Raw genomic sequence first — 21825 nt, forward strand, 5'->3', positions numbered from 1 at the left:
AAGGAGGCTAGCAAGGGCATGCAAGTCAAATTGGGGCTCAATTCATGTCAAGTTCAAATCCATCTCAAAATTTAGGAGCAACCTACAATAAAATAGTGCTCAGAATGCATACGGATCCACATATGGATGAAAAGATAATTTCATAGACTAACCAATGGCTTTGGTTCGAGGTTCAATTTCACTGGAGCCAAGTTAGGATCCATAATGTGTCATGATGCTTCATCACCCTCTTTTGGTTCGTTGGATCATACATCATCTTAGAGCCCATTAGAGGGGCACGTTCTGTGGGTGTGACGACCCTTAGACCTTATAATTAGTAGCCACCAACCACGTTAGGGTTTATGTTTTGCTTTAGATTAATCTATCTATGAGCGGTTGTTGTTATCGATTTATGAAACTTCATGTTGAGATCTTAATCATATATCTATAAATTGTCACTTTACTTGAGTTGCATTTTATCTTATTCTTGCTAGTGTTATTCTATTCATGACATAGATTAGAATTCTTGGCAAGGTCAACCGGATTGTAACATAGTTGATAACCAGATGAGACATGATGCTCAGATTGTAGGGTTGGGGTCTTTTGATCTGAAATTGGATTGGTGTGTCACTCTTCACCAAATCAATAGTTATCCTGACGCAGGATTGAGAACCCTTGTCCGCATGAACTTGCACTTTGGCATATCCATTCTCTATCATCATCACCATTGTTCCTACACACATTTGAAATACCAATATAGGTAGCAACCAGTTATTAGTTTATCACTATGCAAATATAGGAACAAGCTCACCTTACAATCAATGGTTGTATCTGAAAGTATTATGTCCTAACCAATGCATGGTAAAGGATCTAGTAGATAGTAGAGCACTACATAATGTTGTATCACTACAGTGTAGTTCCTTCTATTGGATCTTTATTTTATTTTGGAAAAATAATGTTGAAAACCATGAGATAGTTCGGATTCAAGTTATGAGTTCTTTTAGATTTTTATAAGCAACTGTGATCATAGTAATGAGTCCTAAGCAATGTGCAAGTTTAGGACAATGAACTCTAATGTGAAGAGTCTATGAGGCTTAGGTTTGCATTTGTCTGGACATAGCTAACCGGATGATGCTAGCATATGATTACTTATGCACTCCTGGTGTTAATGTGCATGTGAGAATATATGACATGATAAAATTTTCTTAAGAACATAACATCCGGTTCCTTAATATTTGTAGACAAGAGTTGTTATTTTGGTATTTCAGAATTTTTTTTCTTCCATGCAGGTTGACCATATATTATGTTAATTGCGTAGGATTATGTTAAAAGAATGCTAGATAGGTCTTATTTCCCCTCTTCTAATTATAAGATACAAATGGGTCTACTATTACTATTTTCATTCTCGGTTCTTTTATTTTTGGCGATGCTTGACTTGTTGCTTAGTCCATAAGGTCTTGTTTAGTTTCATGTTGACAAGTTTCTTTTATGTCACATTAGATATTATATGGGGGTGTCGTATGTAGTGTTCGGATACTAATAGAAAAACAAAGCACAAAATCCGTCAGGAAATCACGAGATGATGATTTTATTAAATCTAATTAATCTATCATTAGTACATGTGTTACGGTAGCAATTAATGTCTAACCACATATTAATTAGACTTAAAAGATTCATCTCGCAAAATCCAATTAATCTGTGCAATTAGTTTGTTTATTTTACCTATATTTAATACTTCAGGCATGTGTCCAAACATTCGATGAGATACGGTGAAAAGTTTTTGGCTATAAACTAAACAAGGCCGAGCTAAATGGAACATCATTGACTTTTATTTTGTACTTTGCGTTTTTGTGAGATCCCCACCAAAAGCTTATTCGGACGTTACCAGGAGAAGGCAAGAAGTCCAGGGATTCCAATTATTAGCTTGGTGTACGATGTACCACCGAAACTTTGATGGTGGTTATTAGAGTAGTTAGAATAATAATTTATAGCTAAGTTAGTCAATATTTTTTTACTGATATAGAGAGAAAAAGACAAGAAAGAAAAGAGAGCTTAGACTGTCTCCAATGGGCTAGCCATTACGATACCCAAATAAAAAATGGGTCATCCCCGTTGCTTGAGGTGAAAAGTTCATTGGTCCAACAGAGTAGGCAAACCAAAGATGCAATTTGCGATGGAGTCGACTGGGAACCCAAAAATGCGTCCTCCCACTCCATCTCTCTCCTTGGCCCAAATCAAGCCTGCTGCACAACCGTACCTGGAAGCCTGCTGCACAACCGTACCTGGAAAAGCTTCGTCGTCGGCACCGCGTCGTCCAGGCTTCACAAGTATGGATGCACCAGCCAGCCTCGCCACCGTGGGCTCGCCGCTCGCCGCCACTGCACGCTCGCGCCGGGCACCGCGGAGCCCTTGCCGGCCCGCCCCGCCATCACACCTGTAACGAGAGAGAGAGAGCCTCAATGTTGCTGCTCTGGCGCCGACGGCCGGAGCTCCCCATCCCTAGATTCTTCACCAGCTCGTGATGATGCTGCTCCATACTTCTAACTGCTGCTGGCCGGCCAGCTCCTAGCGGAGCCGCTAGCTCATCCCCCAGGGGCCAGGCGTGACCCAAAATGTTTTTTTGCCTCCTCGAAGGAGCAAGTTTTGAGTGTCTTATCTTTTTACTGTAGGTGACTCATAGAATGGAATAGGTCTTCTATTTGAGTTACATTTGTTGGAGATAGTCTTAACTCTTATTCTAGCACCAAACGGGGCACGAAAGCATATGCATACGTGGGCCCAAACAATAGTCTATGTGAGGAGTAGGAAAGAGAAAGTAAAGCATGGTATCATATAATAATAAAAACTTTTATAGCTAAATAAGAGACAACTATTGTATGATTTGGCTCTTATAACTTGACTTATAGTTAAACACTTTGCTTTATTATTAATCTGCACTCTTAGGCCATCCTTAGGGGGTTTTCATGACCCAGTTTCAACACATTTATTTTTTAGAAATAACATAGAAGAGTTATATAAAACTCTCCCTACTCAATGAAACTCTTGTCATCTCTCTTCACATTAATACGGTGTCACATCAATATATTTAGTGTTGATAAAACTTTAATAAAACTCCATTAAAATTGACCTTAGTTTTTGTTTCCTTATTCAGGACATTGGTGATTGTATCACACTTTAAACTCTGACAAGGTCTGATAGATGCATGGAATTCCATTTAGCTGCTTACCATTATGTTTGGCATGTCAATTGGAGACTATTGTAACCAATAGTCCTTTTGTTATTTGACAAGTGATGTGTACCTTGCTTCACATATTATCACCGCTCTCACGAGTAACTGTCAGAACACTCACAATACAAACTCTATCATAAAGTCTAAAGTTATTTATTACCTCGAACAATGTGGACTTAGAGTCTAAATAAGACTTAGAGTCTTATTTTTTTCTACCTTTTTCTTCAATAAATATGCTACCACACCAGCAAAATACCATAAATAATATGTAATTAATTGTCTTAGACTCTGTGATAGAATGTTACATTATGAGTGCCCTATGTTTCGTGAAAAATCTACGTAAGACTAATGATTGCTTAAAGTATCATTTTCTAAAATACAATGTTGAAGTTTCGAATTGTCGTGATATTACTTTTTTCCATTGCAACATACTTATTCCATCTTAAATTATAACACATTTGACTTTATAGATACCAAAAATTTATATAAAATATCACTTCTTTTATCGTGGCTTGATTTATTAATAAAAGTTCTTAAAAAATGACTTAAATTTTAATGATATTTGTATAATTTTTTTTGAATAAGACGAGTGGTTAGATTTAAAGTTAAAAAAGTTAAATATTTTATAATTTAGGATGAAAGGAGTACATCCATGATCTAGTATAGTTAGAAGAAATCTCTATTTATTGGCTTTAAAATAAAAGAGGGTGGTCTGTTATTATTTTTTTTTAAAAAATCCTTCCATCACGTTGGTATATGACAGCCAGTTCGAGCGAAGGAAAACAAATTATTACAAGTACCAATATTTTGTTCAAAAAAACATTGTACCTAATAAATCCCGGGTGACCCCCTGTCACGTAGACGCAGCCCACACCAGTCGTGGCAACCCGAACCCCCCACAGGCCACCGGGTCAGATCGCACCCGACCGAACCGGGCCGGCCCGTCTCGCGTCCCGTCGCGTCGCGCGCACCTCCTTCTCCTCCCTCCCCTTCTTCCCCAGGGAGAAAACACCTCGCCTGCATACGGACGACGCACCACCCCCGCTGCCCCCCCGCAACCCCGCTCCACCGCGCCCGATCTCCGGCGTCGACACCGCCGCCTCCGGCGAGGCCCTTTCCGCGCTCTTGAGGCCTCCCCAGGTGCCTTCAGGCCTTCGCAACCCGCCTCGTGGGCTTCCCCGGGCTCCCCTGCCCCAAACCCTAACCCTAGCTCCTGTCTTGGGGCCGTGCATGTTCATCTCCTGCTCCATCGGGCGCTCCATTCGGCTTCCTCTGGCTCCCACGGCCCCGTAGGATCGCAATTGAGGTATGTAGAATGCCGTGCGGTGTTGTGGGTGGGAGGTCCGAGTGGTCAGTGCTGGGGGACTGCACCGGCGGCTGCTGAATTGTGCTGCATTTGGGCTTGGGCGGGCGTGGGGTGGTACATGCGCTGGTCTGCTCCACGTAGTAGTCGCTGAGCCAGAGTTAACTAGTAACGTGCTTGGGCTAAAAGTACGTCATGTCACTTTTCAGTTTGGGAAATGGTGTGGGCGGGCTCAAAAATGTGATTTTTTCTGTACTTGTTCTGACGGTCCTGGACTTTTCTTCTGATATGGAAACTAATGACATCGTTTAAGCAGCCTGTCAGGTTGTGTGTTTTTTTTGGTTACTTGTGCGCCCGCCTTGTTCACATTGCTGCTGAATGGCTGACAGATTCGGCTGATAAGCTCAACATGTCATTTGCAGCGCTTGCTCTTGTTTGTTGGTCACATGCCTTTATGTCAAAGTCTGTCATTGAATTGAATTATCGTGGTTAGACTCATTTTAAATCTTTTTATATGTTTTTCTTTTGCTTGAGTCTTGTATGACAGGAGCGCATTTCTTGTTAGAAACTCTGATTGGTCCGTTGTTTCTGATAGCATTAGTTGGGTGTATGTTGACCGGCTTTTGGTGCAGGGAACAGTGTCTCTTTTCTTGACTTGAGAATCTGAGAGGACACTTTGCAGTTTAATGGCACACACTTCTGACTAGATGTGCATACAATGATGCATGGGCAAAGCCTGCTTCTGTGGTCCAGTGGCTATTGAGCTGTGCTCTATGGGAGGTATTGCTGAATGTGGTTTGAGCGTTGACACTAAAGCTTCACCACGTCGTGCAGCCATAGAGAAAGCTCAAGAGGAGCTGAGGTACATATAAACTAATAGACCTTGCTCTGAACTTACATATGCCTTCTCTACATACCTGATGCTCAGCAATGCAAAACTCCAGGCAGGAATACGATGTCCGTGAAGAACGGAGGAGGGAGCTTGAATTTCTGGAGAAGGTTTGCATTGGCATCCTTATGGTTTGCACATTGAATTTGCGTCAGAACTTTTTTCCTTGTTTATTCAGCACTTAATGTTGCAGGGAGGCAATCCCTTGGATTTCAAACTTGGCCATGTAGCTTCGCTTAGTGTACAGTCCACTTCTGTGACAGAACAGATAGCTGAACAAAATGTGATAAGGTGATAACTAATTACTGATCTATCATTTGATAACATTGTTTATTCATCTAAGCCTTTTGTGTCTATTATTGTACCGCAGTGAGGCCAAAGGTAGTTTTGCATTTGCTACATCACCTCATGGGGATTCTGTTGAAAGCAGTGACAAGCCAGGAAATTCGTTGTGCCGTGAAGGCAATACAGCCGATAATCTTATGCTTTTGGATGGAGATGCCAGCAACATAGGTGGGGAGAAACTTTCGAAACGTGGAACTAAGAGAACTAATTCAGTTCAAGCCGAGCAGTTCCTGCACTGTGATGGTCAGAACAATGCAAAAGAAGGAGAAGATTCTGGGTTGCTCCGTCTTGGTCCAAAGAGCCAAGCATACGCACGACGTAGGTCAAAGTCTATCAGAGAGAATGCAAATAGTGCATCTGTTAGGCATCCGCCAATTCCTCCTTTGAGTTCTCAGCAAAAAGATGTAACGGGGATAATCCCAGAAACCAAGACTGAGGATACTGGTGTTTCATCCATTGGTGATTCAAAACCGACTAGTCCTAACTCTAAAAATATGCTGAAAAACGCATCATTACTGAATGATAAGGTGGCAATGGAGACGGAAAATGTTCAAGCAATTCCTGAAGGCAACCAAACATCCAAAAATGAGTTATCAAACAGCAACAATGGCAGTCCTGCTATGGAGATTTCACCAAACAGTGTGCCTGATAATTCTCATCTTACTGTAGGTGATCAGATGGCTACTGCATTTGCTTCTGTGGAGTCCCCAGATGCTATTTCAAAAGTAGCTGCCTCAAGGATAGTCTGTTCTCTCCCATCTATATCCAATGAAATATCGAAAGAAGCACAGACTCTTGAGAAGGCAGGTAATAGCCCATCCATGGTAAGTGTGGTTGACATTCATGCAGATGGTATGGATAACAATGGTGCGACACCTTACTCTGCTGTCAAAAGTGCTAGTTTGAATGAAAATGAAGTCGATCCAATTCATGCATATGCTGCCAAAGCAGTTACTGAACATCCAGGTCAAAATGAGAATCTTGTACCAGTGAATGCAGATGAAATGGCTGATGAAGGCTTGAATAAGATCCTCCCTGACAACAAGGATGATAAGAAAGATGGTCAACTGGAAGTTAGTAGTCGGCCTGTCGTTTTGGATGACAGTTCTACTCCTGCACATCCTGAATTTAGCAATTCCTTCTATGCGAAAGATGAAAAAGAAGTTTGTAACAATGCAGTAGATTCAAAAAATAATGCAGAACAGCTTGCTACTTCTAATCAGGGAAAAGGGAACATGGAGGAATGCAAAGATTCTGATGGAAATAATGCAAGTGAATCAAGTGTTGCCCAAAAGCTAGCTTCTGTTACTGTGCCCCCTGCCACAGACACAGGTGATGTGAGTAACTTTGTAGAAAATGATGTTGAGAAATCTAGCAGAGATCAGGAGAAGATAGCAAAGAAGGAATCTGAAGATTCTGTTGTTGCAAAGAAGGATTATGAAGATGCTATCCTCAGAAGGGCACGGTATATAGAGGTATACCTAGTATATAAACCCTTCCTTTCTGATAGTGCTCTTTTGCTTCTAAAAAGGGAAAACTCATTACTTTGCACAGGCAAACATTAAGAGGGCTGGTGAACGGTCTCTCTGCAATATTTCTTTGGAGAAGAAGCGGAAGAGCCACTGGGATTTTGTTCTGGAGGAGATGGTCTGGATGGCAAATGACTTCATGCAGGTTCTTCTTCAAGTGTTCCTTCTATGAACTGAAATATTTTTGCTGTGTAGCTCCCAATTGTTGACTCGAAAAACTTATTTGAATATCTCACTTCCATAATAGGAGCGCATGTGGAAAAATGCAGCTGCAGCACAGATGTCCCACTGGGTTTCTTCTAGAGGACGAGCGGCATTTGAAGAAGCAAGCATTCAGAGAAAGCAGAAATCTGTTGCCAGAGTTCTGGCCAATGGTATTATGAGCTTTTGGCGTTCAGTCCATACTTTACAAGCTAGTGGTGGTATTCTTAAACCAATGCAAATAGAGCAATCAAATGGGCTAGAAGAAAATAAGCTGGGTGGGTTCAAAGCAGAGAAACCGGTAAGCAAAATGAATATACTGATTAATTTTTTTGTACTTTGCCAGAATGCTTAAGGACTTCATGTTTATTTGTAAGTGACCCAGTTTAATGGAAATGTTAATGGCTCTTGATGTTTGAGCTTTATGTTTATATAGCTTGGTGTATTTGGCATTTGATATTAGGGTGATATTGAATTTGTACAGGATGAGGAGTGTTTGGAGCACGGAAAGTCTCGTCAGTCTCCTATTCATAGCTATGCACTTAGGCTTCTTGAGTACAACATTGATGCATCTGAATGTCTACCATTAGCCGAAGCACCACCAACTCCTGACAGGCTAAATGATTTTGGCATTTTGAAAGTACCTGATCAACTTTCAGAAGTAATCTATCTGAACACTGTTCTTTTCATAACCTGTTTGTTTGCACTGTTTTTTTTTCCATCAAAGTGCTAGTAAACCTGATACAGCAACTGAGGATGGGTCACATCTCTCAGACTTTTGTTCTCTTTGGCTCGAATTTGGGTGACTATTCCTTGTGTACAATGCCATCGAGTTCCTCCTAGGTTGATCAAGTTTTTTAATAAACAGTAAAACCTGAAATGACCTAACAGGATATGCAAAAGAAAATGCTAATGATCCGCCCCTAATTTCAGGTAAATCTCTTTTACGGCGTAGCACCTGGTGCAATGCAGGCATACAGGGAGTCTATGGAGCATCTCTTTGTTTATAATAACAAGGTAAGGAGATAGTCTTGGTACTCTAATAGCCTTAGACTTTTTTGACTACCAGGTTATTTTGTTAAGGGCGTGTTTGCTTCATGGTCTCCCAGGCGAGCTGCCTGCCAGTCGTCCGAAATCGGATGTCTAAGGGCGACGCTCGCGCCAGGCAAAACAGTCTGGGAGCAAAGCAAACATGCCCTAAATGTTGAAAACTTGAGCACACTGAAACATATATCTTTTCGGTAGAATACATGGTCAAGTGTTTCGCTTGTGTATCATTTTGTAACGGTTAACAGTAATACTATGTTACTAAATTGTTTTTATCTTTCTCGTTTTCTTTCTTTCTCTCTGGTCCTTATGGCTCTTGTTGAGCATCATTCACTAGTGTACCTCAACATGCTTGGGAATAAAGGCTTTGTTGTTGCTGTTGTTTCACTTTTGATTGCTCTTCAATTGCTGTTTTCTAGGAAAAGCTCCGTATGTTAACTGTTAAGCAGTGGGGTTGCAAAATGCACTAGTCTCTTTCCAAGTATCTGCTTGGTATTATGGCTATAGAATCTTGGGTGTTAATAGCTACCTTGTCAACACAAATGCTAACAGGAAACGCCTATAAGATACATGTTGACACAATACTGTTATGTCCATTTGCATTTCTGCCCTTTTCTGTGTGGTTGTAAAATGGACTTATTGAAATTAATATCTATTTGTTCCAGAAAATTGGTAACACTGTACTCAAGGATGATTATGAGCCATCAAGATATGCATCTGTCACAGGTATTATTATGTGTTTCATATTCTTACCAACATAAACTATATACCACTATTCTCTAATTTCCTGTGTTATTATGTGTTTCATGTTCATGCCAACACTAAATTTTGTGTAGATGTCCCTATGGACAATGCATATGGAGATGATGAAAGGGAGACACGCACCTATTTATTGCCTGGAGCTTATGATGGTGGTTTGGCATCAAAAAATAGTCACAAAAAGAAGCACCCTTTGCCGCAGAGGATAAATGGCGTAAGGTCGTATGAAATTGGTGCTGACAGTCCTTATGAACCACCGTATTTGGAAAGCAAATCAGGAAACCAGCAACTCTTATCGAACGGCAAACGAACAGACTTCCTCTCCATTCCTATAAAACGCATCCGCACAGCAGCTAGGCAGCGGGTTGTGAGTCCATTTCCTGCTGGTGCTTCTGGGACCCCTCAATTCACAAATAAAACAGACGCATCTAGTGGAGACACAAACTCCTGTCAGGATGATCAAAGTTCATTACATGGAGGGTCATTTTCCAGGAAGAATGCAGATGTAGAGTCCACTGTTGATTTTGACAGACAATTGTTGTATGATGGTAGTGAGGTGTCTACAAAATCTAAAAAGAAGAAAAAGACTAAGCACCCAGGGTACAAGGCACTACCAAATGTGGCCGAATCTTGTTCATTGATGGCTCCTGGAAAGGTTAATGCTTTGTGCAAAATTTTCACTATTTTTGTTGGTGGCTTTGTTTGATAGAGGAAGTTTCTGGTGATTTTTTCAGGGCACTTATGATCCCAGGTCTCAGATCGATATGATAGCTCAATATGAGCAGGTATACTTTTTCTTCTATATTTGATTATATTGCTTGAAATAGATCATTGCAACTAAATTTTATGTCAATAATTTAAGTTTTGTGGTGGCTATCCATACTTCTATTTAGTAACAAATTGCTGAATAACAGTCTGTAATGATTTAAAGTTCTGAAAAAAAAATCTTCGTGCTAAATGAATTTGGACGTGCATCATGTATTATATCGCTCTTTTGTGTGTTCTAACGCTGAGATCTGGGAATGCCACAAGATCATCTAACACCATCATACTTAGTATCTGATGCATGTTTTCACCATTCTGTACCAGAAGGATTATATTAAAAAGAGACCGGAGACTCATCAATTCGAGTCAAATGGGAATTTTGGTACTTCCTTTATCCATTCTTTGGATAGCATACTTTATCATCATATTTTCACTAATGCCACATGAATACAACTTGTTCTTATCATTGGAATGTGAATAGCTCCTCACATGTTAGGTGTTATTGATTTATCGACAGTGGTTAATGGCCTACATGCTGCTAAGAAGCCTAAATTGTTGAATCAAGCACCAGATATTTCACTGGAAGGTCTTACACCAGTTGGTCCAATGGCCTCTCCTGCTGCATCACAAATGAGCAACATGGCAAACCCTACGAAGGTCATAAAGATTAGCACCCGTGGAAGAAAAAATAAAGGACTCAAGGTATTAATATCTTTTTGTAATTATCATTCTGGTTTTACAGTTTTTGCATCCCACTTAAATCTTTTTCTTCAACGTTTGCATTACTTTGGCTTACTAAAAGTTATCAGCAATTAGTTTTTGATCCATGTTTTGGACTTTGGGAACATAAAATGGATGGCCTACACATTCGTTTAGGTCAGATTATGGTTTAGTCACTGTGAGAAGCACTACAAATATATTTACTAAAATTTTCATTTCTTGCTATTCCTTCTTGCCCCTGTTGTCCACAACAACTGAATGCACTACTGAGTAAAGCTGTTTACCTTGTTATTGGTCACTTGGACATTGTGTGTCTCCATTATTGGTAATGCTAGGAACGAGCAAAGTTTTTATTTCTTGAATACGCTGGAGAGCTGCATATCATTATATTAAGAAGAAACATGTACAACACCACGCCAGCCTCACTCAATCAAACACTAAGATCGTGCCTTCAAGCACAACTCAACCTGACCTTGACGAACAGCCGGCAGCCTCTAGGACTGGCCACTTGTTGGTGCAAGGGCAGCAAGGTAAAGAGATGCATTGTGCCCTGAACACACTCCAAAGATGAAGCTCTTCTGAGCAGAAGTTAACACCATAGTTTGACTAGGGATGATTCCATCAAAAACACAATGGTTACGGTGGATCCAGATTGATCAAGTACTTAGGATGACAATCGAATTCAGTCCTTGTCCTGTCCAGAGACTCACCACAGAGTTTGCCCACCACTCCGCAGCCACACTCCAAAGATGAAGCTCTCCCCAGCGGAAGTTAACACCATAGTTAGACTAGCTATGATTCCATCAAAAGCACAATGGTTACGTTGGATCCAGATTGACCAAGCACCTAGGATGACAATCGAATTTAGCCCTTATCCTGTCCAAAGATTCTCTCCACAGAATTTGCCCACCACTCTGCAAAAGACGTTTCATCAGGTTGTGGACAGAGAGATTGCAGACCGACCCAGATGTAGCAAGCTGTACCAAACTTGTGCAAAAACGCAAGCCACTAGTAAGTGATTGATGGTTTCCTCTTCCTGGTCACACAGATGCAATGCTCATGATGAGGAAGGCCACTTTGAGGCTTCGAGCAAGACAATCAGCAGTCCAACATCTATTGTAGGCAACTAACCACATGAAAAACTTACATTTGGCCGGTGCCCATGTCTTGCCAGATTCTTTCCCAAGGTCTGAACTGCACCACACCAAGAAACATGCCAATATGCCATCATAAGCTGATTTTGCAGAGTATTGGCCTAAGGAGCATTTTGCAGGAATGAGCAGAGTTCACGAAAATACAGCCATGCTTAGCATGAATTTGGCCAATTTTGACATTCTTGATTGATTGAAGTGCTTTAGCTGTCGAGCATGGCTAGAGGGAGGCTAGGTCAAGTTTATTGGCCAAAGAACTGGTGTAGGCCCCTGTTTTTGAAAGTCTGAAATATCACGAACTCACGCTCAGGTTGTCCTAGAGATGCTGATTCCAGGTTTGATCAGATATAAATTGATCTAAAATCTGAGCCGATTGCTATCTTCAAGATTTCAAATTCTTTTGAATAGTCCAACATTTTCTGTTTTGTGTTAAGATGTTTAGCATTCTATGTTGTTTTTTGTAGTTTAGTTTTTCTTGAACACACAAGAGAGCTGTGTATCATTATTATATTAAGAAGAAGAAAATGGGGGCAAAACCCCATACAAGAAACCTTACACACGCACAACACAACCCACTAGGATCCTAAACAAACAGTCACACCCTTAACAAGAGTTGGAGACGACCACTACCACAATCAATAACAATCAGCCCCTGTGCATGGAGGTGATTGATGCCTCTCGCCCCAGCAAAACCTCCAAAAAGAAGCTCCTCACTTGCAAGTAATAATGCTCTAGATAGGTTAGGACTTAGGAGGTTCACCATCAAACACAGCGATTACGAAGACTCCACAATGTCCAGGCCCCTAAAGATGGTGATGGAATCCAGACCCTTTGTTAAATGATCAGGCACCCTCCTTGAACTTCTGTCCCACCAATCATCTAAGGAGATCTCATCAGATAGGTGAGTGAGACTGTAGCTGACTGGGCGCAGAAGGAAAAACCTGAATTCTTGTGCGAAGACGAATGTCGACATCAAGTGGTTAAAATTTTCCTCCTCTTGGTCACAAAGGGGGCAACAGGAAGGGTGGGGAAGCCCCCTCCATGCCAATCGATCAGCCATCCAACACCTTTCATGGACCACTAGCCACATGAAAAAACGACATTTCCCAGGCACCCAAGTTTTCCAAATCCTCTCATAAGGACTGAAAATTACCGTGCCAAGAAATAGGCTTTCATAGGAAGATTTTGCCGAATAATGCCCATCACCAGAGAACCTCCAAATGTGAGTGTCTTCCACCTCTGGTTTTAATATTTCTGAGATGAGATCCCAGAGGGTGAAATACTCTGAAAAAATTGAGCAGATAGGGCGCCCTGAAATCCCTAAGCCAGGTAAGGTCAGTTAAAGCTTCCAGAACTGTTGTCTTGTTCCTTTTCCTTTTGGGAACTAACGCCGAGACTTGAGGGGCAAGATCAGCTATTCTCTGGCTGTAAATTTATCTGTCAGTCCAAAACAAAGTTGCAGCACCATTACCAATCTCTGAAAGCACAGCAATAGAGAAGAACTTGGACACACTTATGGACTGGCACATGAATTTGGTCCAAGGATCAGTAGGATCTATTTTTCTTCAACCACAACCATCTCAACCGAAGAGCCCAGCCAAATGTTGTGGAGATTAGAAATTCCAAGAAAACCATCAATCTCTTTGGGGAGGCACACTTTGGTCTATGCCACTAGACAGTGGCCACTCTTGACTTCTTGTAGTTTATGTGTTTCTTATTAAAAAAAACATTCTAAAATTCTGATCTTTTTGTTAGATGCCAGCTGGTCATTCAGGTCCTGGAGGTCCATGGTCAAGTTTTGAGGATCAGGTTATTGTCTTTGCAATATTGTCGGTCTTATTTTTTATTGGTCGGCAATACTCTAATTTCCTTTTATACCAGGCTCTTGTTGTCCTTGTCCATGATATGGGTGAAAACTGGGAATTGGTGAGCGATGCCCTTAACAGCATTATCCAATTGAAGGTAACATTTTATTTAGGATGACCGTTTTAATTTGGTATTAGTCATTTATCTTTCTCCTGAATCATCAAAATGTACCATGCAACTATTTTGTTGCAACCTGTATGTTTGTGTTTCTCTTCTAGCACCTTTTGTATTTCTTAGGAGTAAGTTTATATTATTTTGTGTTCCTCTTTGTAACTAATTTATATTTATAATATTTCATGGCTTTGGATCTTAATTGTTGCAAACTTTCAATAGTCTGGTGCCAATTAAAAAATTATTTTCTATTTTATTACTTGATTTAAGATTTTAGTTTCTCCTTTGCAGTGCATATACAGAAGGCCTAATGAGTGCAAGGAACGCCATAAACTTCTGATGGATAAAAGTTGTGACGGTGCTGACAGTGCTGATGACTCAGGCTCATCTCAACACTATTCTTCTGCATTGCCTGGGATTCCAAAGGTTAATTCCCATTTATTATTTCTTCTATTTTACTTCTCAGCTTGTATATGGAAATGATTTTTTGGAATTGGAAGATTATGATTCTAGATCTTTGGTCAAGCACTCAAGCTGCTTCTAATCTGCTTCATCTTTCCAAAAATCATTATGGTGGTTAACTGGTTATAGAAAGAAATGAGAATTTTTTCTTCAACATTGTGCAGCACATATTTAACAAAAGATACACACTCTTTTGTCTTTAACACTATAACCCTCTGCATTTGAATATCAGGGTAGTGCAAGGCAACTGTTTCAACGCCTTCAAGGACCGTTCGAGGAAGAGACTCTCAAGACACACTTTGAGAAAATAATATTCCTTGGACAAAAATTGCATCAAACTCGTAGAAAGGTTAGTATTATGTTTTGGAAAACATCATAAATGATTGTTGGTTGGGATGTAATATGTTTGTAATCTTTTGCTTACATGTATTCCCTTCAAACCTTTTGAGCTTTGACTGTCAATATTGTTGGAATATAAGTGAATTGCCCACCTCTCCCCATCAGCTTAAGCTTTTGGGTTGAACTGGTCGGTGCATGCAACTCAATATGGTATCAAAGCCAGAGGTCTCAAGTTCGAATCCTAGTTAGCGCTACTAAAATAAAATAATTGAGGGAGCCTCCATGTGAGGGGGAGTGTTGGAATATAAGTGAATTGCCCACCTCTCCTCATCAGCTTAAGCTTTTGGGTTGAACTGGTCGGTGCATGCAACTCAATAAATATATGAAGAATTACATGCATTAACGAAATGAAATTAATGTTACTAGGATAATTGCTAAGAATGCTTTCATAAATTTTTTTTTTGTTTTTTACTTCATTAATATTTTTAATAGAAATTGTCCAAGTGTCAATGTCCTAACAACTTTGTTTTCGATATGTACCTTTATTATTCTATGGAGCCACTAAATCATTATCCCTACTTACACTGAAAACAAAATGTTTGCATGGATATCGGTATGAATATAGGCTCTTATATTATATTATTGACAGTTTCTTATGGTGATATATGTTTTTGTTAGAATGTATAATTCAATTTGCAGCCCAATTCAAATTACAGTCAATCATGCACTATATGATTTAACTATACTTATTTTGGGTTAATTTGAAAGTTTTGAATATTTCAGTTTGCAATCCAAGTCAGGTTGCATGTGATGTATGGTGAAACCAAACCATGCTTCTTTTTCTGAATATTCACATTTACTCCCTCCGTCCTGTAATATAGTGTATTCTAGTGATTAAGAGATTAAAGCGTGTGATTTTTATGAATATAGTTGTAGAGAAACACCGCACACCCTAACCACGGGGGTGACCTTCATTATATAGCCAGGAAGGCTTGCAGTACATGTATAAGTTACAATGTGGTACTAATACAAGTTCGGCTAGGAGTACAAGGCCAATGGGCCGTAAGCCCAATATGGGCTGTTATAATTATATTCTAACAATAGTGTATTCTAGTGATTTTTCTGAATATTCACATTTACTCCCTCCACATGATCAACATTAATACACTATATTAGGAAAACCTGTAATATGGAGAACCAAGCCTTGGGTAACATGTTTACTTATATAAAAAAATAATGTAACGATACAATATCACAAAATTTTGATACAAGCTTATCCTTTTGTACCCCAAATCCCTGATGTTTTTGATGCAATTTTTAAATGCTTGAATACACTGGATTACAGGACAGAGGGAGTATTTAATTTAAGTTATTTCAAGAACTTACCTCTAATGGTTCTTCCAATCTGGAACTCATTTTTTTGTATCATTGGTATTTGCTCACAGTGATATTCATGTGTCTACATCTTTTTCTTATTAGGGTGAAATCCAGGAACTGAGGCAAATAAATCCGCTTCATACTTCTCATGTTTTTGCACTTTCTCAAGCATGTCCAGGCAACTTATCTGGTGTCATTTTGACGTATGAACTATCCAATTTGAAGTTTGAACTACCTCTCTTAACAGTTCTTTTATGAACTTACAACTTGCTATATTGTCCATATAAAACTGCCATGTTTTTTCTAATTTTATTCTTGTTATAGGCCACTTGACCTTTGTGATGGACCTTCGAACTCGGATGCACTTTCTATTGGTTATCCAGGATCCCACACAAGTGGGTTAGCTCTTCCAAACAATAATTGTTCTGTTGGTCCTACTCTTCCTACTTCAAATATGAACGTGAGATTACCAGGTTCTCCTGGTATGGTTTTAGGAAGCAATTCACCATTGCCTTTGAATGCTCCCTCTAGGTAAATGGTTGATTGTCCTCTATAGCTGATATGTAAAACATTCCGTGTTCATATTTGTTTCTACAAAATCTCTATTGCAGGGATGCTCAGAGGTATGGTGTGCCTAGACCAACCTCAATACAGGGTGATGAGCAATCAAGAATTCATTATAACCAGATGGTCAATGGCAGAAACCTTCAGCAACCTGGAGTTCCTGTTCCTGGTGTGTTACCACCTGGTGTTGATCGGGGTGCCCGAATGATGCCTCCTGCACATGGTGTTGGAATCATGACTGGACTAAATCGAGGTACACCTGTTACTAGGCCAGGTTTTCCAAGGCTTGGTTCTCCTGGAAACATGTCACCCAACAATGGTCAAGGCTTAAAAAATACAGTAAATGTTCATCCCGGTGCCATACCGGGACCTGGAAGTACTATGTTGAGGCCACGTGACCCAATGCAGATGCTTAGGGTAAGCACTCAATTTGATATGCATTAAGATTTAATTTCGTGTTATATTCTGCTGTGTTTATAATTTGGTAAGTATTCAATTTGATATACACATGCACACATCCACGCCCGTCCACTCTGCTATGGCAAGTTACATTTGCGCCTTTTAATCCAAAAAACAGCATGACCAGAACTACTCGCCAGCTTTAACTCTCTGCATGATAGGACCGGCCATTGAACGCAGCCTTATTGCGGTGCGCACAACATCCATGCAACCAAGGTGATCAGAGAATTCAGGCCTAGCTTGAAATCACCAGGGATCAACTTATCATTAACCACCATCCAAAGAAGTCCCTGTCCAGAGGAGATGGCGAGAGGTCTTGAAGACCGTAGTGACAAAAGGTGGGAAACCACACTTGTCTAGAGAAAACACATCCACATAAGATATGCTGGATGGTTTCAGCTTCCTGATCACAGAACAAGCATTTAGCCAGGTGAAGCAAACCTCTACGGTCCAGTCTGTCTGCCATCCAATGTATATTTTGCGCCACCAATTAAAGGAAAAATCGACACATCTTAGGTAGGTGCCCATGATTTCGAAATTAGCTGCCGTGGTTCAAAACCGACCGACCCAATAGAGAGAGCTATATAGGCAGACTTGGTTAAGTTCTGGCCGGAGTTTGTGAATTGCTAGTGATGCGTTGAAAATCTAGTGCCGACCAACCCTTAATCTGTTTTGAATATTATGACCAACTTCATGCCATTGCCATGGCTTCAGCATTATGCTAAACGGTAAACAGTCAAGTCACCCTTGTTCAGCATTTAGGTCGTTCAGATGGTGTTTAAATTGAGTTAAACAGACTAAATGGTTTTGTATAGTAGCACTAAAATATACATATTTATGTATGTAAGAAGCCCAATAGTCTAGAAAATATACATAATTACGCATGTAAATGATAAGTGTTCTACCAATTGATTTTTTTGGAATAAAACTAAATCCAACTCCACCTCATATACCTACGATGTTAATTAGTTGGATGCCAAATGTGATAATTGTAATCCTCCTATTGAGTAAATAGTGAATTAAATGGTCGTTTAGCTCATTTAATCATGTTTAAATTGATTCTATTTAGATGGTTTTTAATGGTTTAAACAGGTTTAATTGGTCCAACAGTTTAATTCACTGTTTAGGGCCTAAATGACATGGTTGGCCTTCGTTTAGGCGAACAGGTGGGCTTAATGAAAAATGGTTAAAGTAGGATAACAAAGTCTAACAAAGTAACAATAGAAGTAGAAAATACCTAAAGCACTTGCAGTGATGTAGCCAGAAAACAAATTAATAGGGGAGCAACACTTAATCTTCTTTCTTGAAGGGCTTGAAATATTGCCATAGGTTAGTGGGACATCAAAGGAAAATGGTCAAATGCTGGTATGTTGAGCAGCAAAATTTTGTGACCCCCTTATTTATCATTTTGTTCTAATAATCTCTTTGAATTGATAATATTCTTCTCCATCATGTTATGAAATTCTTGTCATTGTGTGTGCTCATGAAGGTAGGAAGTAACGTGATAACAGGAACCACAAAAGCTAAAAATTTCTACAGGACGACCTTGTGGCATTGTATCCAATGGAATGACCTAAAGATGACACATTCAATGATTGTTTAGTTGAGATATGTATGTTGTGTAGTGAGGAGGGTAAGGCGTGGCAATGAGTGAAGGAAAACTTATTCAACACTGATCCTGTGGTTATAGAATAAATGATCAAATCCGAAATGATGATGTATGTGGACATGGTGCGGTGGGGGTTGGCATTTTGAGTGGATTGAAGAAAAGATTCTCCAATGTTATTTTGAGATGGGTTCAGAATTTCGTACATATCCGGTGAAGCCTCCAGACATGGGAGCAAGCATTTAATAGATATTTGAGCTGATGGAATACATCCAAAGAACTGTATTTATATAGGAGCGTGATGAAATTAGCAGTTCCTATGCTAGAACCATGACCTAGGATATTAATGTTTGTTACTACTATTACTAACTTCTTGAGACAAAAAGGTTTACTGGTTTCTATTGTGTCAAATAAAAGGTTTAGTTGCTGTTGCGACATTAATTTCATTTGAGCAAGGAAAGTTATGGATAAATGAAGAGTTTTCATTTTTGCTTTTCTTGAAGTTACTAATACTATGGTCTGTTTCTTGTAGCCTGGCCAGAATTCAGAAGAGCATAGACAGATGATGATGCCAGAGTTTCAGTTACAAGTCTCACAGGGAAATAATCATGCTGTGCATTTCAACGGTCCACCATATTCCAACACTGGGGCATCTTCACCTGTCCAATCTTTCCCTGTCCAGCAGTCCCAACCACATCAGATGCCACAACAATCACACATGTATGGAAACACACACCTTCCTCATACCCAAGGAACAAACCAGTCAAATCCACAGCAGCAGCAGGCTTATGCTATGCGCTTGGCTAAAGAGAGACATATTCAACAAATGATGCCCCAACAACAGCGCCCACTATCTGGAGCCAGTGCAGTGCCAGCTGTACAGAACGGCTCACAGATGCAACAGCAGAGCCAAGGATCTGCAACCGGTGTGATCCCAGCTACACAGCCACAGCATAAGCAGCAACATCCTGCACAAAATGCACAAGGTAACCCAATGCTTCCCCATCAGCCTTCAGCCACTACTTCACATAAACAGAAGAAGCAACAGGGCCAGCAGCAGCCTAGACAAAATCAACAGCAACGAAATCAAGGCAGTCAGCAAGCTAAGCTTATGAAGAGCTTAGGCCGAGGGAACATGGTGCACCAGAGTCCTGTGGATGTTACTCAAGCTAGTGGCATTTCAACAAGCTGTAAAAATCAAGTTTCTGATAAGAATGTGATGCAACAGGGTCCAGGGCATTTTGTTGGTGGCAAAGGATCAATCCCATCGATACCTCAATCTGGGAATCAACCAAAGGTATACACTTCTCAGATGCCTCTGTCTCCAATGCAGACACCAGATATTAGTAATCAGGGCGCAGTCAAGGGTTCTTCCAACCATACGTTGTTAACTTCCCAACAAGGTTCACTTCATTCACCTTCACAGTTGGCACAGCAACAGCAGCAGCAGCAGCAACTACGGTACATGAATCCATCACAGAATAATATGCAAAGGTTGATAATGCAACAAAATCGTCATGTGAACACAGATGGCAGGATTGAATTACCTGTTGACCAAGTACAACATAACCAGGTAATGTCATCTGCCTCATTGGCAAGAAGTACAGATTCGGGTAGCCCAGGCATCTCATCTATAAGCCAGCGGAAACAAGAGTCAGCCCATGACCCAAGTGCAATTTCCTCAAGCTCGCAGCTAGCTAGCTCACCTCAAGACACCTTTGTTGGAAGTGACAAGCTGTTGCCATCATCCAGCCAAAGCATGCTGCAAAGGCAAATGTCCGGTGGTGTGCCTATACATGGTCATGGCATTGGTGGCCAGGTGCAGCTACAACAGTCTCGGCAGCAACTGCAGTCTCAGCAGCAGCAGCAGCAGCAGCAGAGGCCTGTTGTTCAAGGCGGTGTATATGCTCATCCCTCAAATTCCGGACCAGGATGATGATGGACCAAACTGGGCCCGTATTTCCGAAGAGCATTCCTTCCCCTTGTAAAGTTACTTGTACAGGTATCTACTATTCAGACATGCTCCTTGATGTTTGCCACAGTTTTGTTTGCATTTAAGTTATACAAGAATTTTGAGTTAAAACCCTGAGCACATTTTGACTGTTTATTTCGTAAGTTCTTATGGGTATATCAATCTACTCTTGCTCCCTCCCAGTCCCAACCCCAACTTTCTGCATAATTTTTTGTTTCTCAAGCTTTATTGCCTTATTTGCTGCTAGAGCATCTATAAATGGCAGGGCCTGTGTTTTCAGTTTTCTGATAACCTTCCTATCTTTTTGTAGGCGTCCGTGCTGTGGAAGATGTGCGGATGATAGTGCTCTTTATTCTCAACTTTGAGCTAATTGTAGCCTCCTCAGTGTCAGGTAGATAATTATTTCTCGTACCATTTTGGTGCCACACTGCTGCCTTCCATGTAGCTTGACCCTAGATTGCTGGAGGTGGTTCTTGTGAGGGCAAATTCCTTTGGTTGTCAAATTGTAACCCGACACTGGGCCCAGTTGTATATTTTGCCTTTTGAGGTCCATGTTAGAGACGATCTCTTCTTTTGTATAAGCCTGTATATTCAGCTCACAAGTCAATGAATGCAAAAGAAAAGTCTTTCTTTGCGTCAAACCACATCCTGTTGTTTCTACTTTTCCAGTTTCTTGAGTCCTGCTTTGCGCCGATAAGTAAGGGCCTGTTCCCCATGGAATGCAAAATACAAAATACCAACTACTTCGGAATGATGAAATATAAAATATCAAAATTTGCAGGATTATGTTTAGTTTCATCCAAAATGTAGAATTTATTACTCTCATTATAGCCTCTCGAGGTTCTTTTGAGCTTTTTTTTGTAGCCTCTTGAGATTAAAATCCAGAATGGAGAATGATAATTATTTTTCCACAAAATTTGTATGATATTTAGTTTCATTATGCAAAATGATGAACAAAATCCAGATTTTTTTAGAATAAAATGAGAACTAAACACCCCTAGGCCTTGTTTGGATGTAGTCGGATTCGTATCAATCCACATATGTTGGGATGGATTGGAGTGGAAGTTGAACTAAATTCCACCCCAATCCACTCCAACACATGTGGATTGAGGTGAATTCGACATCATCCAAACAAAGCCTTAAGTGGAAATA

General features: G+C 40.3%; 1 protein-coding gene across 2 annotated transcripts; it reads left to right on the forward strand.

Moving 5' to 3' along the window:
* On the forward strand, window positions 4152-21317 carry LOC8078630 (chromatin modification-related protein EAF1 B). Of its 2 annotated transcripts, none has more exons than XM_021456637.1 (23): window positions 4152-4514; window positions 5144-5373; window positions 5456-5510; window positions 5594-5691; window positions 5771-7220; window positions 7300-7419; window positions 7522-7776; window positions 7960-8136; window positions 8409-8492; window positions 9188-9248; window positions 9359-9936; window positions 10016-10066; window positions 10371-10428; window positions 10564-10748; window positions 13673-13726; window positions 13799-13879; window positions 14186-14320; window positions 14589-14705; window positions 16175-16275; window positions 16397-16603; window positions 16684-17053; window positions 19234-20703; window positions 20984-21317. In XM_021456637.1, the coding sequence occupies exons 2-22, from the start codon at window positions 5237-5239 to the stop codon at window positions 20635-20637; spliced, it is 5778 nt and encodes a 1925-aa protein (XP_021312312.1). In that variant the 5' UTR covers window positions 4152-4514; window positions 5144-5236; the 3' UTR covers window positions 20638-20703; window positions 20984-21317. The 2 variants fall into 2 exon arrangements, with proteins under 2 accessions (XP_021312312.1, XP_021312313.1); XM_021456638.1 differs by having other exon boundaries at window positions 5151-5373; window positions 20984-21301.

Source organism: Sorghum bicolor, chromosome 3, assembly GCF_000003195.3.
Source record: "Sorghum bicolor cultivar BTx623 chromosome 3, Sorghum_bicolor_NCBIv3, whole genome shotgun sequence".
In the NCBI taxonomy this organism is placed as follows: domain Eukaryota; kingdom Viridiplantae; phylum Streptophyta; class Magnoliopsida; order Poales; family Poaceae; genus Sorghum; species Sorghum bicolor.